The sequence below is a fragment of the Ahaetulla prasina genome, chromosome 2 (genome assembly GCF_028640845.1).
Source record: "Ahaetulla prasina isolate Xishuangbanna chromosome 2, ASM2864084v1, whole genome shotgun sequence".
In the NCBI taxonomy this organism is placed as follows: Eukaryota; Metazoa; Chordata; class Lepidosauria; order Squamata; family Colubridae; genus Ahaetulla; species Ahaetulla prasina.
In genome coordinates, this window is record NC_080540.1 from 231,229,128 (window position 1) to 231,244,099 (window position 14,972).

A 14,972-nucleotide genomic window follows, 5' to 3' on the forward strand; every position below is an offset into this window, starting at 1 on the left:
TATTGCTATAGAAAAGTTGACAGAGCTGTGTTCTTTGCTAAAAGTAATGAGGGCAAAGAGTAGCCTAGAATAAAAGTCCTGCTTCCATTCATCAAAGTGTCTGGGAGTTGGGTTATGGCAACGGAACTTCTTTTCTTGCTGGTTCAAAAGGTTTCATTGCTTGTTAAAATAGCTTCTTCATTTGAAACAAACAAGGTAAGAAGTCCAAAAGAACTGACTCAATTTTCAGATGACTACCCGGATGACTGAGAATCTTCATCAACATATTCATCAAAACCTATATTCTGAATTCCAGTAAAGGAGAATATTTGTATCTCAGGGTTGAAATGAGTGGTCCTTGGTAATCTCCGAGCTTGCTTCTTTTCTTGCAGATTTTTCATTATCCAAACTAGGTAACATCTAACAGTGCTAGTCTCTACCTAGTTTGGGTAATGAAAAATCTTCAAGAAAAGAAGCAAGCTCAGAGAGCACCAAGAATCATTCATATTAGAATTGAATGCTGCTGCCAGTATATTCTCTTCAATATATTCCAGAACAGGGGTCTCCAACCTTGACAACTTTAAGACTTGTAGACTTTAACTCCCAGAATTCCTCAGCCAGCTTTGCTGGGAGTTGAAGTCCACAAGTCTTAAAGTTGCCAAGGTTAGAGATCCCTGTTCAGAACATCTTCAGTCTAAGTTGCCATGAGGACTAAACCATCTAGTGACATGACAGTATAATCTTTGTGGTTTTTCACTACAAATATGTTTTGACCATAAATGGGTGGTAAAACCCATTTATGGTCAAAACATATTTGTAGTGAAAAACCACAAAGATTATAAACAAAAAATTAAGGGTCTTGAGAGGTTACTTTATATCCTCGTTCATTTTTAGAAAATTGTGTCCACTTATTGATGCTGTTTTTGTTTTGTTTCATATGACCATGCACTTATTGTACTTTCTGTTTCTCTGAATTGTGAGTCACCCCAAGCTGGTGTAGCATTTTACAGATTGAGAAAGGAAGGTAGTTTTTCAGTCCTATAGTGGAAGAAGCTGTATCCCAAAAATTTAGACAGCATCGAGCCTTTTCATCCAACTTATCTATTAAAATATTTCCACAGTCCTTATATGCCTTCTGTTTGCTGGGCTTTAACTCCTGTGAACAAAGGCAATAAAGATAGTACATATTGACCTTGGGTGCAATGTGAAGAAAATAGAGAAGGACAGCAGAAATGAAGTCTGCCCCTCAGCTTCTCTGAAGTTAAAGGTCAATGTCTCTTTCTAATACAAATTCACTCAGAATTACCCTGTGGTAATATGGGCGGCCAATAAATTTGATAAATAAATAATAAATAATAGTTTTGGTTCCAGTACTTTGGCGTTATTTCCTGAAATTAGTCAAATGATGGCCAATTTAGTTTATGGTGGGCTAAGAAGAGTTGATTTTGCTTAATTTTTAACTGCCACTCTGCACTTTAGTAAGTCAGTTTTTGGTGGGTTTAGCGCATTTTGCTGCTATGAAAGGCCTGTAGCCAGGAAGACAGGAAAAGTCTTGTGAGTCTCTTTCAGAAAATGTCTCCTTTTAGTATCAGGCAGCTGACAAATTGTTGTCCATCTTGTGGTTGGGGCCCATCCATTCTGTTGTTCTTACCACATACTGTACGCCAAGATCAGCCAATAGAAAGCAATTAGAATGAGCCTCAGGGGCCTCCATGAGTGGATAAAAGAAGTCAACAATGGATCTATGACTAGGGCAGGGTTGTCCAACCTTGACAACTTTAATACTTGTGGACTTTCATTTCCAGAATTCACCAGTCAGCATGGATTCAGAGAGTTGAAGTCCACAAGGTCTAAAGTTGCCAAGGTTGGACATCCCAGGACTAGAGTGTGGCTTCAATTCCACAGTTCTGGATGTCGTCTTGATTTTTTTAGAGCTCCCTCCACGAATGGTCCTGATCAGTGGTGAAATCCAAATTCTTTTACTACCGGTTCTGTGGGCGTGGCTTAGTGGGCATGGTGTGGCTTGGGGGTGTGGCAGGGGAAGGATACTGCAAAAGGCCCGTTCCTTCTTGCAAAATTTTCATTCCCATCCCAGTCGGGCCAGCCAGAGGTGGTATTTTCTGGTTCTCCAAATTACTCAAAATTTCCACTACCAGTTCTCTGAACTGCTCCAAATTTCCGCTACCGATTCTCCAGACCCTGTCAGAACCTGCTGGATTTCACCCCTGGTCCTGATGGGCTTTAACTATTATATCACAGCGTCAATGTGGAACACTAATTTAGCATGGGTAAATTGCCCATTATTATAAAGTCAAGCATAATTTTTTTCTGAGCCATTCAATAATCAACAGCCAAATAGCAAATAAAATTAATCCCCAGTTACCTCCTACTTGTTTCATGTATCACATATGTTCAGCACTCTGCACTCTGTTGTTTCTCTAAAGGGGAGGCAGAGAGGATCCGATGATTCCTTTAGCAGCAGCCCTGCTCTTTCTCTCTCTCTTTGGTACAAATGATGAAACAGGCCACGACAGAAAGACACTGAGAGGCTGCGTGCGCGCACAAAGGTAAGATTGTAGACGTGATTCTGTTTTCTTGGTTTATTTATCAATTAAAATTTTATGCCACCCGTCTCTCCTACAAGTTGATTCTGGGTGGCTTAACAAGCAAAAAACAAGCAATTTTTTTTAAAATATTTAAACATTAAAAACTATGCATAGTAAAATATTAAAAACTACTAAAACCTAACGAAACAAAAGAATGAAGAGATGAACGGGATGGGAGATGAGTTAGCCATCTCCAGTGGTGAGCGATCCTCTCAGGCCCCAGGCCGGGTTCAATACCCTTCCAGAAGGTCAAAAGAGCTCAGCTGTGGTGGTAGGATGTTTCAGGAAAATGGGGCCCTAGCAGAAAAAACTCTTTTCCTTGTTCCCTTCTTCAATTCCTTAGCAGATGGGATCCCTAGCAGGCCTCTTCCACTAACGCAAGTGGGGCAGACTTGGATGGGGTAGAGATGGCTCCTCAGATACCCAGGACCCATGCTGCATTAAAGATAACAACCAACAGCTTGAATTGGATCTGGAAGCAAACTGGTAATCAATGCACATAGTGACAGTGTTATATGTGCAGACCTAGGAACTCCCTGGACTCTGCATGCTGTTGCATTCTGCACCAGTTGCAGCTTCCGAATAGTCTTCCAGGGTAGCTCCATGTAGAGTGTGCTGCACTAATCCAGCCGAGAGGTGACTACTACATGAGTGACCATGCAAAGGGCCTCAGAATCCAGGTAAGAGTGCAATTCTTCACAACGGGAAGGTTAGGAAATGGCAACAGACTAGGCCTGCTACCACAGGCACACCTTCCAAAGTCTCCGCTTTCTCTGGGAACATAACTCAGCTAAGTTCAAGAGCTAACATGTGCTCTTGAAATAATAAAGCTAAAGCACTTCGGCTGAAACCAGTGGTAAGTTTTCAAAAATATTTACTACCGGTTCTGTGGGTGTGGCTTGGTGGGTGTGGCATGGCTTGGTGGGCGTGGCAGGGGAAGGATACTGTAAAACCTCCATTCCTACCCCACTCCCAGGGAAGGATACTGTAAAATCTCCATTCCCACCCCACTCCCGGGGAAGGTTACTGCAAAATCTCCATTTCCTCCTGATCAGCTGGGACTTGGGAGGCAGAGAATAGATGGGGCAGGGCCAGTCAGAATTTTTACTACCGGTTTCTGAACTATTCAAAATTTCCTCTACCAGTTCTGCAGAACTGGTCAGAACCTGATGAAACCCACCTCTGACTGAAACCTATCAGCTACTATATGCAGGGCAGATGAGGATGTGGAAATTATTATTTTGGTCCTGCAGTAGGACTAGAAGTTTAGATAAGCAACTCTTAACAAATCAAGCCCTTTGTCAAATTAATGTAGGTCTGCACAACTTTTGAAGCATCACATGTAACCTAACAGTCTTCGAATTCTGCTGTTTGCCTCAAACTTTAGTTCTGAGAGTCACCAAAACCTGATATTGCCACAATATACTTTTGGAAACTTTATTTTCAGCTTGTTGGATCACCAGCTGTGCTGGCCTGATTTAACATAACTGATTTGAATGTAATAGCAAAATGCACCAGATGAGAGAGATTTTTTTTTTCCAAACACAGAAATGTGTTTATACAGCAACCTTAAATTCAGGGGTGCGAATCCCAAAGACTGCCTTCCCAACACAGTAAATTCTGCTTTGTGCATAATTATATTTAATATCTAGGGGATTTCACCAGGCAAAATAATCAGAAGCCAATTTGTGCATTACCTGTGAATTCAGCTGAATTCTGGATTTCTAGTATTGTATGCCTGCACTTTTACTTTGGGAAACCTAGCCAAAATTTTACAGCATCATCCAACCATTACTTCTGCAATCTAAAGTATATCCACTTTAGTGATATATTATTACAGCAATAGAAATTGCTGGCGTGGATAGCCTTGGCATTCCTTTGTGTAAACGTACACCTTGGCAACTTTGCCGCTCTTTTCCAAAGACTATGGGTGGTGATTATTATGGCATGGGGCAGTTCCCCTATATAGAAAGAACAGAATCAAAAGCTATAAAATAGAGGAGTAATATATGTTGCTCCAATATGTCGTTCCTTCTTTTCTTTTGCCTCCCTGCTCCCAATTTACTGATGGTAAAGATATTCCTGATCTTCTAGAAAGCTTTGTTTATTTCTGCAAGGTTTAGTGACCATGGGATCTTGTCAGAGCGACCATGGGATCTTGTCAGAGCCAAAGCCCAAGTATCAGAAGTCATAGCTAATTATTGGCCCAGTGGTATTAAACCATGCAAGGAATTTCATAAATTCAATATTTTTGGCTCCTCTCTTTCTATACACAGACACACAGACATGCACCATGTACCCATACACAATTACACTATAATGAAACTGAAATAGATGATATAGAAATTATAGTAGAAATTCCAAGACATGATAATTATAGTAAAGAAGCTGTCAGAATGTCAGCATTCTAGGTTAATAGGAACAGGGTATATTTGCTGATTCTATTACAAAACACAAGTGCCATGTTTGGTAAAGACTTTTATATATATATATATGTGCCTTTGTTGGTCATGGCTTGACTGGGTTTAAGAGAATACTTTCTACTGCTTTCCAAAAGTTAAAAGGGGAAGAATAGGCAATGTGGTTCATTGTCATTATTTATGCCTAACAAGGCCAGCCAGTCAGCAACCTCTTTGAAGTTGAAATGAAGTGATGGGTTGGAGCAAAGGAGGCACTGTGTCCTGACAGGCTGAGGTGTGACCTGATGTATCCTAACCACCTCAGACGATGTCAGAAGACCAACCAAAAGGAAGAAGAAGGTGGAACAGATCAGAACTGAGATATCAGGAGAAGGAGATTGAAGAAGAAAGAATGAGATTAGAAAGCAGCCTCACGCTCTTGAGATACATTCCATCATCCTCAGCCAGGGCAGCTAAAGATGAGCATTGGTGTGAATTGTAGTCCAATGTTAATAAAGGGCACAAGCCTTGGGAAAGACACTCATGTAGTGTACATCCTTCAGTGACTGAATAGGGGTTGGAAAGGAACAGATGCAACAAGATTAGGTAACTTTTATTATTATTTATTATGTGTAGGTAATCCACAGTTAGATTTCCAGGTTAAGACTGGTGAAAATTTAATAATTCAAGACCTTAACAAGGAGCTAAGAATTATTAAAACAACATATAAGAATATAGGCAGTTCCAAGCTGGCTGCTTTTTTGTAAAATTAGGGTGTTCAGGTCTGATAAATTCAATATTTCCAGATATTGAAGAAATCCTTTAGGTATCTAATCACAACTAGTATAAAAAAAGTCTCTCCCCCCCCATAAGCGTTCAATGCTTGATCTGCAAATCCCGGTATTTCATATTTTACTTCCAATTGTTTTTGGGAAACAATAAAAGAAAAACAATTATTTTTCACAAACAAACTATTTCCAGATGTATTCCATCATTCTCAGACAGGGTAACTCATAATGGGAATTGATGTGAACTGTAGTCCAATGCTAATGAAGGGTACCAGCCTGGAGAAAGAGGCTCATGTACATCTTTCAAAGATTGAACAGGGGTTTGGAAAAAAACAAATGTAACATGATTAGGCAACCCTTTTTTACTTTGTAAACAACAAACTAACCAAGACATTGGTATAACCCAAATTAACCATAATTATCCAGAGGTAATTGCTATTAGATAAAGTTCACATTTAAATAAATAGCGAACCTATTGGCATCCTTCAAAAATAACCTGGCTAATTTTATCCTAGATAAGTAAGTTGAAGATTCTATTCTCACAAATTAAAGGACTTAAATTATCCTTACTTGGAATATAAGAATCCTGAGATCACAGGAAAGATGTAATCCCGCTGCTTCTTTATTTAATTGCGTAGGTAATGTAGGACAATATTTTCACATTATTCACTTCATTTATTCACTTTGTTTTATTTAGTACTCCCCTTCCCCCCTCCACAAGACCTTAAGGTGGTTTAAATGAGAATTTGAATCTTATTCCTAACACAATTTAGTGAAGTAGGTTGAGCCCAAAAGTCATCCTATGCATTGCCGTGCCTGTGAGTTCAGAAATCGCTATTCACCATCCGAGCAGGTAACATAAGGAACATTTTTGCCCCTTTATACTTCAATCGACCATTTGTTTGCCTGGATTGTCTTCTACAAGCATTGTAACTCTGTCCATTTTTTAAAAGAAAATGTTGCTCTGATTTCAATCACATAGATAATATAATAAGAGGTATTTCTGGAAATGTGTTCATATGGTGCGGCAAAGAGAGAGAAGTAGAAGGACGAAGAAGGAGAGAGACAGAGAGTTCTCTACAAACCATGCTCATTCCAAGCACACGTAATTCTGGAAAACGATCAACTACCCCCAGATTAGATCCTTGTGTACTGCGAGAGAAAACAAAAAGTTTGGGAAATTCTTTAGCAATTCTTTCTTCTCTCTAAAGATAGAGCTTTGCACATTCTTGACATCAATAAATATGTGCCTGCATACATTTTCATGCACTGCCAAGTTTCTCTTAAATTTTATTAGGGAAATAGAAATGTAATAGATAATTCAAATGCTTGTAACTAATTTGCTGCTAAATGGTTGGATACCGTTAGGAAGTGAAATGAGTTGATCCCGTTCAAGGGGGGAAAAAAAACCAGATAAGCGAAATGTACACCGAAGGCATCTCAGTTATGATATTAAGGGAACAAAGAGTTTCATTTCCTTAAATAGGCACAGAATTGTTAATCCAAAATACAAAAGGGCAAAGTTCGTTTAGGAACTTTTTCTGAGTCAAAGTAAGCCAAAACAGATTTCCAGTATCCTTAACAAAGGATACATTACTGATTAGAAGGGAAATGCTGTAAAAGCTCTTTTGCTTTTGAAGAACGTGTTAGCAGTTGTGTTAGCAGTTGAAGGCTGAGAAAGCTAAATTCTGCAAAATACATGATCTTGGGAAGCACTTGCTGTTTAAGAAGAATGCACGTACTCCAACTCTGTACTGCAAAACATAATTAACAAAGCATTTTGCTTCTGAAATATCTAAAGATACAAAGACACCCTGCTAAGTCTGGCAAATAACCATGATACATTTTTCCCCCTACTGTTCAATCATGTCTCATTCTCAGAGACCCCCTGAACAAAGTCCCTGTAGTTTTCTTGGCAAGGTTTTTCAGAGGTGGCTTGCCATTGCCTCTTTCCTAAGGTAGGGAAAATGTGACTGGCAAAAAGTCACCTCTGGCTTTGTGCCCAAGACAGGCTACAAGTCATGGTCTCTCAGTTTCTTAAGCACTACACCAAACTGGCTTCCAATAACCTTGAATATGGGTTATGAAAACAGCTTTGAACCAATGTCTATGGAGATTCTCAGTTACCAGGTAACGGTTGTCCCAAAAATGCTTTTTCAAGACGCAACTAGACACAGTCAGAGCTGAAGAAGATTATTCAGCTCTGAAGAAGAAGTGAAACATCTTCAAAGAAAGAAAAACAAGGAAGGCCAGTTGCTTCTTGAAACGAACACCTTTGGTACCACTTTGAACAATAATTGTGAATTCTATATTAGCAAAATTTGCTTATTTTTCCACATTCCTCATTCATTGAAGCTTTCTCAGGCATTTCAGAAAATTTTCAGATCATCAAGAAAAACAGCATTTTGTAGTAGAATTTATCATTTGATAATATTGAGGAACTTTGTTGCATTATGTATGTTTGACCGAACTGGCATTTTTCAATTCTGGAAAACATTTTTTAAAATTAAGCCTCGTTGTAATTTTTAAACAATGGGAAGAAATGCATCTATTTCTATAGATTGAATAGAACACGTAAATAGTGTTTAATTCACTTTAACTGCAATGTGCCTAGATAAGAAAACACAACAACCTCCAGGCTTCATTTTATTATAAATACATCATGTCTCCACAGTGACTGAATGCCTTTAAAGAAGGACATAACTGGTGATCTTTAGTCCCTTCCTCTCTGCTGAGTTGTTGCCTTTGGGATGGCTTGGCTCCACCTGAGTATTCAGAATTTTATAATAATCCAGGTTTTTGCTGGCCCAGCAATTTCAGCATTGCTGAGTTGATTCAATACACTGAAAATGCCACATTTTGACATTCCCTCCTTTTTTCTGTGCCATGGTTCACTTCATTCATTTTAATAAAACTTACCTTTCAAGTTCCATATTTAAGATGGCTTCTTGGGTTTTCAGGCAAGTTGGACTCTGTTGTACCTTGATGAATGTATCTTTTCTTTTATGTACACTGAGAGCATATGCACCAAGACAAATTCCTTGTGTGTCCAATCACACTTGGCCAATAAAAATTCTATTCTATTCTATTCTCTAAGGAAAACATTACTAATATATTAATATCAGGAGCTTGTTTGTCATTGGGAATGTGGTAGGAAAAAACTTCACAGACAAATCCTTTGATCAGTGTTCCAGTATAGAGGTTCATGTGACAGGGGAACAGAAAGCTGTGATAAATAGAAAGAAAGGTAGGTAAGACTGAAGCTTAGAATAAGGATTAGCAGCCATTCTGTTCATTTTTAAAGGTATTGCCTGCTCCCAATGTGCTTAATGGGTACGTAACGTAGTTAGATATTTCAAGGTAAAACTATTCTTCCAACATGTTTCCACAAAAAGGCACTTAGACAGGAACATAGACAAGATGTTCTTTAATGACCTCAAAAAGTCCAACCTTGATCTACTCTTTGAAGAAGGTGCCCAGGATAGTGTCCATTAATCAGGTTAGCAGCAGAACTAGAATGGAATCAGCAACATAGGATATCAGCACAGAGCAAAACAACCTGAAGCACGATGTAGAAATTATCCAAGTATTATCCAGGAATACTTTGACGCTGATTTAGCTCTCATGTATGTAGGAGAAAGGCACAATATGCTGAATTTAAGAGTCAGGAGAACTGGGGGAATTCCTGGTTGTGGCCCTTTTCTGGGTCCCAAATATTTTGTTATAATTAATTTAAAAAATATGGGAGCTGGTCTTGCCAACATTTATAAAGACTGAAAGGAAGGTTGAAACAAAATAAGGAAAGAGGTAAGGAAGTTAGATTTTTTTTAAAAAAAATTCTCAACTCTACAAGCAACCGAAAGTATCTCAAAAACTATCTTGGTAAGACGCCAGGTATCGGTTTGAGAAATAGATGAAATAAAGACTGGGACTCCATCACTGGCTTAAAAAAAAAGAACAAATTAATCTGATGCTCTCTAGGAGAGAATTAGTTAGAAAACTACTAAATATGTTGCCAAGCAACCATCTGTAGTTCTAAAGCCCGTAATAATTAGAGAGGAAAAAAGCTTTAAATGTTTTTTTTTCTTTAACAAAAGAGAACTAGTGAGTCATTTTCAGATGTCGGAAAATGAAACTCTAGCAGAGAAGATGTCTATGTTTCTGAAATCTATTTAGGGAAATTTAGCACAAGTAAGTGATTTCCAAATATCAGAGTAAATAAAAAGAAAAAAAAAGGCCATAAATTTGGTTGTGCTAAAAGCATCCAATGTAAAACTATGAGAAAGCATCTTATCTCAAATAATCGGGATAAATGGAGTAAAGCCGTTGCCTTTTTATGGCTCCCCACCACCACCGGAAAGATTAAAAAGGAATGGGGAAAATTCTTCAAGTCAAAATTTTTGGGTGCTGAGGCCAGGAGATATTCTACTTAAATACTGTATAGTCTTTATTCAGCAGCTTAAAGCATGGAATATAAAAGAGGAAACATCAACTGAGTTTGATAAATTATTTGTGAAGAAGGAAGAAAAGAAGGAAACACACCAAAACACAGACATAATTTCACAAATGCATACAGAACACCTACATAAATGTTCTAAATAAGCATTGAAATGAATGGTAGCCATATTTTATTATAATCATTTACGACTATTCTGCATCGATAGATTGATAAATGATATATTTAGGTTTTTAGTATTGAGTAATTGGACCCAGTTTTTTAAAAAATGCTGACAAGTAGGGCTCTTTTAGTTAAAAGAAAGGCCCCGAGATTCTGTCTTTTTTGTCCGTGTTGATTCCCATGCAATATGAATATAATTCACATATTCAGGAAATTATAAAAAATCAAGAGAACAAAAGATCAGCTGCTCATTGTCAAAATGGTACTAAAAAATGCAAGACAAAGAATTTTTTTTTTAATATGGCATGGATCAATTACAAGAAGGCATTTGACTCACTACCCCACAGCTGGATTAACACCTGTCTGAAAAATTTTGGAATCGGCAAAAATATTTGTACATTTTTGAAAGCAAACATGCAAAAATAGAAAACAATTCTAACTGCAAATGGGGAGAACATTGGTGTAGTCAACATTAGAAGAGGAATCTTCCAAGGGAACTCACTTTTGTCACTACTGTTCAACATTGCATTAATTCCACTGACAATAATCCTAGGAAACACAAAACTGGGATACCAAATCTCAAGCCAACATGGCAAGATAAACCATCTACTATACATGGTTGACTTAAAACTGTATACAAAAAGTCCCACAGAACTTGAATCAATACTCAACACAGTCCAACTGTTCAGCAGTGACATCAGAATGAACTTTGGAAATGAAAAATGTGCATGCAGCGAAGAAAAGTTTCATGTTTAATGAATAATAATAATAAATTTTATTATTATTATTATTATTTTATTCATTAAACATGAAACTCAGTCAACTGAACATTCAAAAATGCATCACAAATACCATTGACTGGTGCTAATGGTTGATACGGGTTGCTGCCAGTGTCCTAGGTATCAACCAAGTACTTTCCTAAGATGTAAAATGTTCCAAGTAGTGTAGTTTTTTGCAGTTCTGCTGGTGTTATTGCAGGAAACTGCAATTTGTTGATGTATCTTATAAAATTCTTGGACTTGGTACCAAGTACCCTGATGACAATGGATATCATTATTACATGTTTCATCCATAGCTGTGTAGTTTCATGATTTTTTCCAGTTCTTTTTCTTTGACTCTGGCATCTCCTGATACCGCGCTGTCAATAAATTGTACGTTTTGGTTTTCGACAACTGTGATATCTGGAGTCTTGTGTTCCAAATGATGATTCATCTGTATTTGAAAGTCCCAGAAGATCTTTGCCTTCGCATTTTCTATAACTTTTTCATCATCATCATCATCATTTCATTTTTTTTTCAGAGTATAAATCCTGGTTTCCATCCACATTTTCCATAAAGTAATTCTGACAACTGTTTCACTAGATAGCATCAACAACTTAGCATTAGATAAAGTATCAAAATGCCATTTCCAAGAAAAAATGTAATACAATTTTCAAGTTGCTGTAATAGTAACAACTATGTGAAAAAAATTTTTTTTGTTTTGTTTACATTTATACCCCGCCCTTCTCCGAAGACTCAGGGCGGCTTACAGTGTATAAGGCAATAGTCTCATTCTATTTGTATATTTTTACAAAGTCAACTTATTGCCCCCCCAACAATCTGGGTCCTGTACTGATCTCAGCAGTGACTAACTAAACGTGTCATATATGAATAGAGGACCTAATCCAACTAATAGTATCCTATATTAATGTACACAGTGTGGACAAGAAAAAATATTTACTAAGAAGATTTACCTAAAATTTGACACTAGTCAACAGATACAATTTGAAAAACAAGTACCGTATATACTCGAATATAAGCCGATCGAGTATAAGCTGAGGTCCCCAATTTTACCCCAAAAAACTGGGGTAAACTGGGGACTCGAGTATAAGCCGAGGGTGGGAAATGAGGCAGCTACGGTCAGGAAACCCTCCTCCCTCAGCCGAGAAGGCTGGCGGCTCCCCCGCCCCGCCCTCTCACTGCACCGGCAGGGCTTCCCCGCGCTAATGCAAAAGCCCGCCAAGTTTGCGCCATCCGGTATAATGTGAAAAAAAGAAGAAAAAAAAAACTCGAGTATAAGCCGTATATACTCGAGTATAAGCCGAGGGGACGTTTTTCAGCACAAAAAACGTGCTGAAAAACTCGGCTTATACTCGAGTATATACGGTAATTCTCTTTAATAGACATCTGCACTTTTCAAAAGATATCTTAGTAACAATAACCTCTATCTCTTTATGAAAGTCTTTTTCAGATTGGATATACAGATATTAGTAGAATTTTAAAATTGAAAGTTTCCAGTTCACAGGAATTACATAAGTTATCTTCTTCACCTTTAACCATTACAACAATTATCATCTTTTTTTCTTCTTTCAATTGTTTAGTAAGATTTGACTGGGTCTTTTCCATTTTTCCAATACATTTGACATAAACATATTAATGTCAATTAATTTGCTTATATTTAATTTTACCGCTTTATATAAACTATTGATTGGAGCCAGCCATGCCCCACGCCAAAAGGTTTTTAGTTTATTTTTCAATTAACTCTCATTATTTTTTGGTAACTATTCGATGCATGTAAAAGCAATATGATAACAAATGTAAGCATTTTATGCTTTCCTATCAAAAGTCAAGGAACTAGCCATAATAATTCAAAATATTGTGATATCTCAAAATTATTTCATTCTTTATCGATGTTAGCTTTATAAAAAAGATTTTTTTATAAAGCTAAAATCGATAAAGAAGAATAAAAGTAACCAAGATTCAGATGGTACACTATTTTATTAGACTTATTTTTATAAATTAACTAGACTATGATTTTATGTATGTTATGAGTTTGAATATACTGAAATAGTGTTGAAGACACATAAATTAAAAATAATAATCCAATCTTAAAAAGTTTTGATTCAATAGAATCAAACTGACTAGAAAATGTATCCACATTTGAGGTGAAAATGAGAGGAAGTATTTTGGTCAATCAAAAAGTCTACAGTCATTATCATCTATCATTAAAAAATACTAATTATAAAATCTATGTAATTTGCTGGTTGAAGAGATAACACTGATTCATGATAATAATGGTGTCGATATATCATCATAAATATCTTTACTAAAGAAGAGAGCAGTGAAATATGACTTTTAGCATAAGTCTGTGATCCATTCTACATTAAGATCTATTTTCCCTATGTAAACAGGGGTGCTAATAGTTAAGAATTACTTAACTATTAATTAAGCAGTGCATTTCTTTCAAACTCAGTGAATATCCTAGCAAATAGAGACTGATGTCTTATCTAGAAAAGCTTTTTCAGAATGATTCATTAATATTAATCAGTGTTAATATTGCTGTCTCTATTTGATTTAGTTATTTGGCAAAGGCTGCTGAACTATAACGTATCAGCAACTTCAGCTATTATTTTGTTTTTCCTTGTATATCTCAAAAACTCTTAAATTTAAATTCTATTCTTTCTTGATAAACAGTTGCTTAAAGATTACAGTAAATTGTGTGCTAGTGGTTTTGATTCCTCGTATATATATCTATAATTTGACTGCCTCAAGCAATTCATTATTTAATGTATTATCTAAACATGCTGGGTAAATGTTGATCCATGCCTGTATATGTCTCTAAACTAGCAACTCTAGCCCAGAACGGATATGAAAGGCCTGTAGAGTATATATTTTATAGAATCCCTAGTGGAATTGATGTGCTGCAAAGCACTATTTATAGTTCTGTCATCTTACAATGCAAGCATATTCTATTAAAACTAGCAGGCATTCTTAAAAGTTTTGCCATCCATTTTTTTTTTTCATTTTGGAGGGAGTAACCCAAAGTGAAAATCAATCTAGGTCACGAGTGTCAAACTCACCATGTCATGTTGCCGTCACATGATGTTTTGTGACGTTTTTCCAATTCGTGATGATGTATGATCAAGTCAGTGTCAACTCTTAGTGACCACCTAGACCAGGGGTGTCAAACTGGCAGCATGCGGGCTGGATGCATCATGCACTTGATCATACATCATCAATCAATTAATTTAAAACAGTGAAGAAGCTACTACTGGAAGCATCCAATTGTACATGGAAAGCACCAAGATTTCACTATGCTGTCCATGGTAGCATGCCACAACAAAAACAAGGAACCTTTTGACTTGGCAAATGAGACTTTGGATCCACTGCATTCAGAATTCCTCATTCCTCTAACAGCGTGCATTCTGGCCAGTTGATTTTTGGGTCTTCTGGGCCCACTGGAAGTCGGGAAATGGGCTGTTTCTGGCCTCCAAAGGGCCTCCTTGGGGGGAGCCCGTTTTTGCCCTCCCCAGGCTCCCAAAAGCCTCTGGAGCCTAAGGAGAGTGAAAAATGGGCTCACCGGGCCATCACGTGCCAAAAGCAGGGGGACCGTGGGGGGGGGGCGCACACATGCATGGGGTGTGTGGTGCATTGAATTATGGGTGTGGCCACACAGGTGACCTCCCCACGCTCCCCCCACTTTTGGCACGCAACGGCAAAAAAGGTTAGCCATCACTGTCTAGACAGATGGACACCATCTCAAAATCTCTAATATGGCATAATCAGTCATTGTTCTAAGCATATTTCCCTAAGTATATATTTGC

The 14,972-nt window shown here is 37.5% G+C and overlaps 1 protein-coding gene across 1 annotated transcript in view; it reads left to right on the plus strand.

The window, feature by feature from the left end:
• The window catches only part of LOC131191569 (cytochrome P450 1A1-like), a 79,125-nt gene that overhangs the window by 31,680 nt on the left and 32,473 nt on the right, over positions 1–14,972 (plus strand). The window contains exon 3 of the mRNA XM_058169833.1: positions 2,424–2,546. Coding sequence (XP_058025816.1) covers positions 2,443–2,546 — 104 coding nt within the window. The 5' untranslated portion in view covers positions 2,424–2,442. The remainder of the gene's footprint in view (positions 1–2,423; positions 2,547–14,972) is intronic.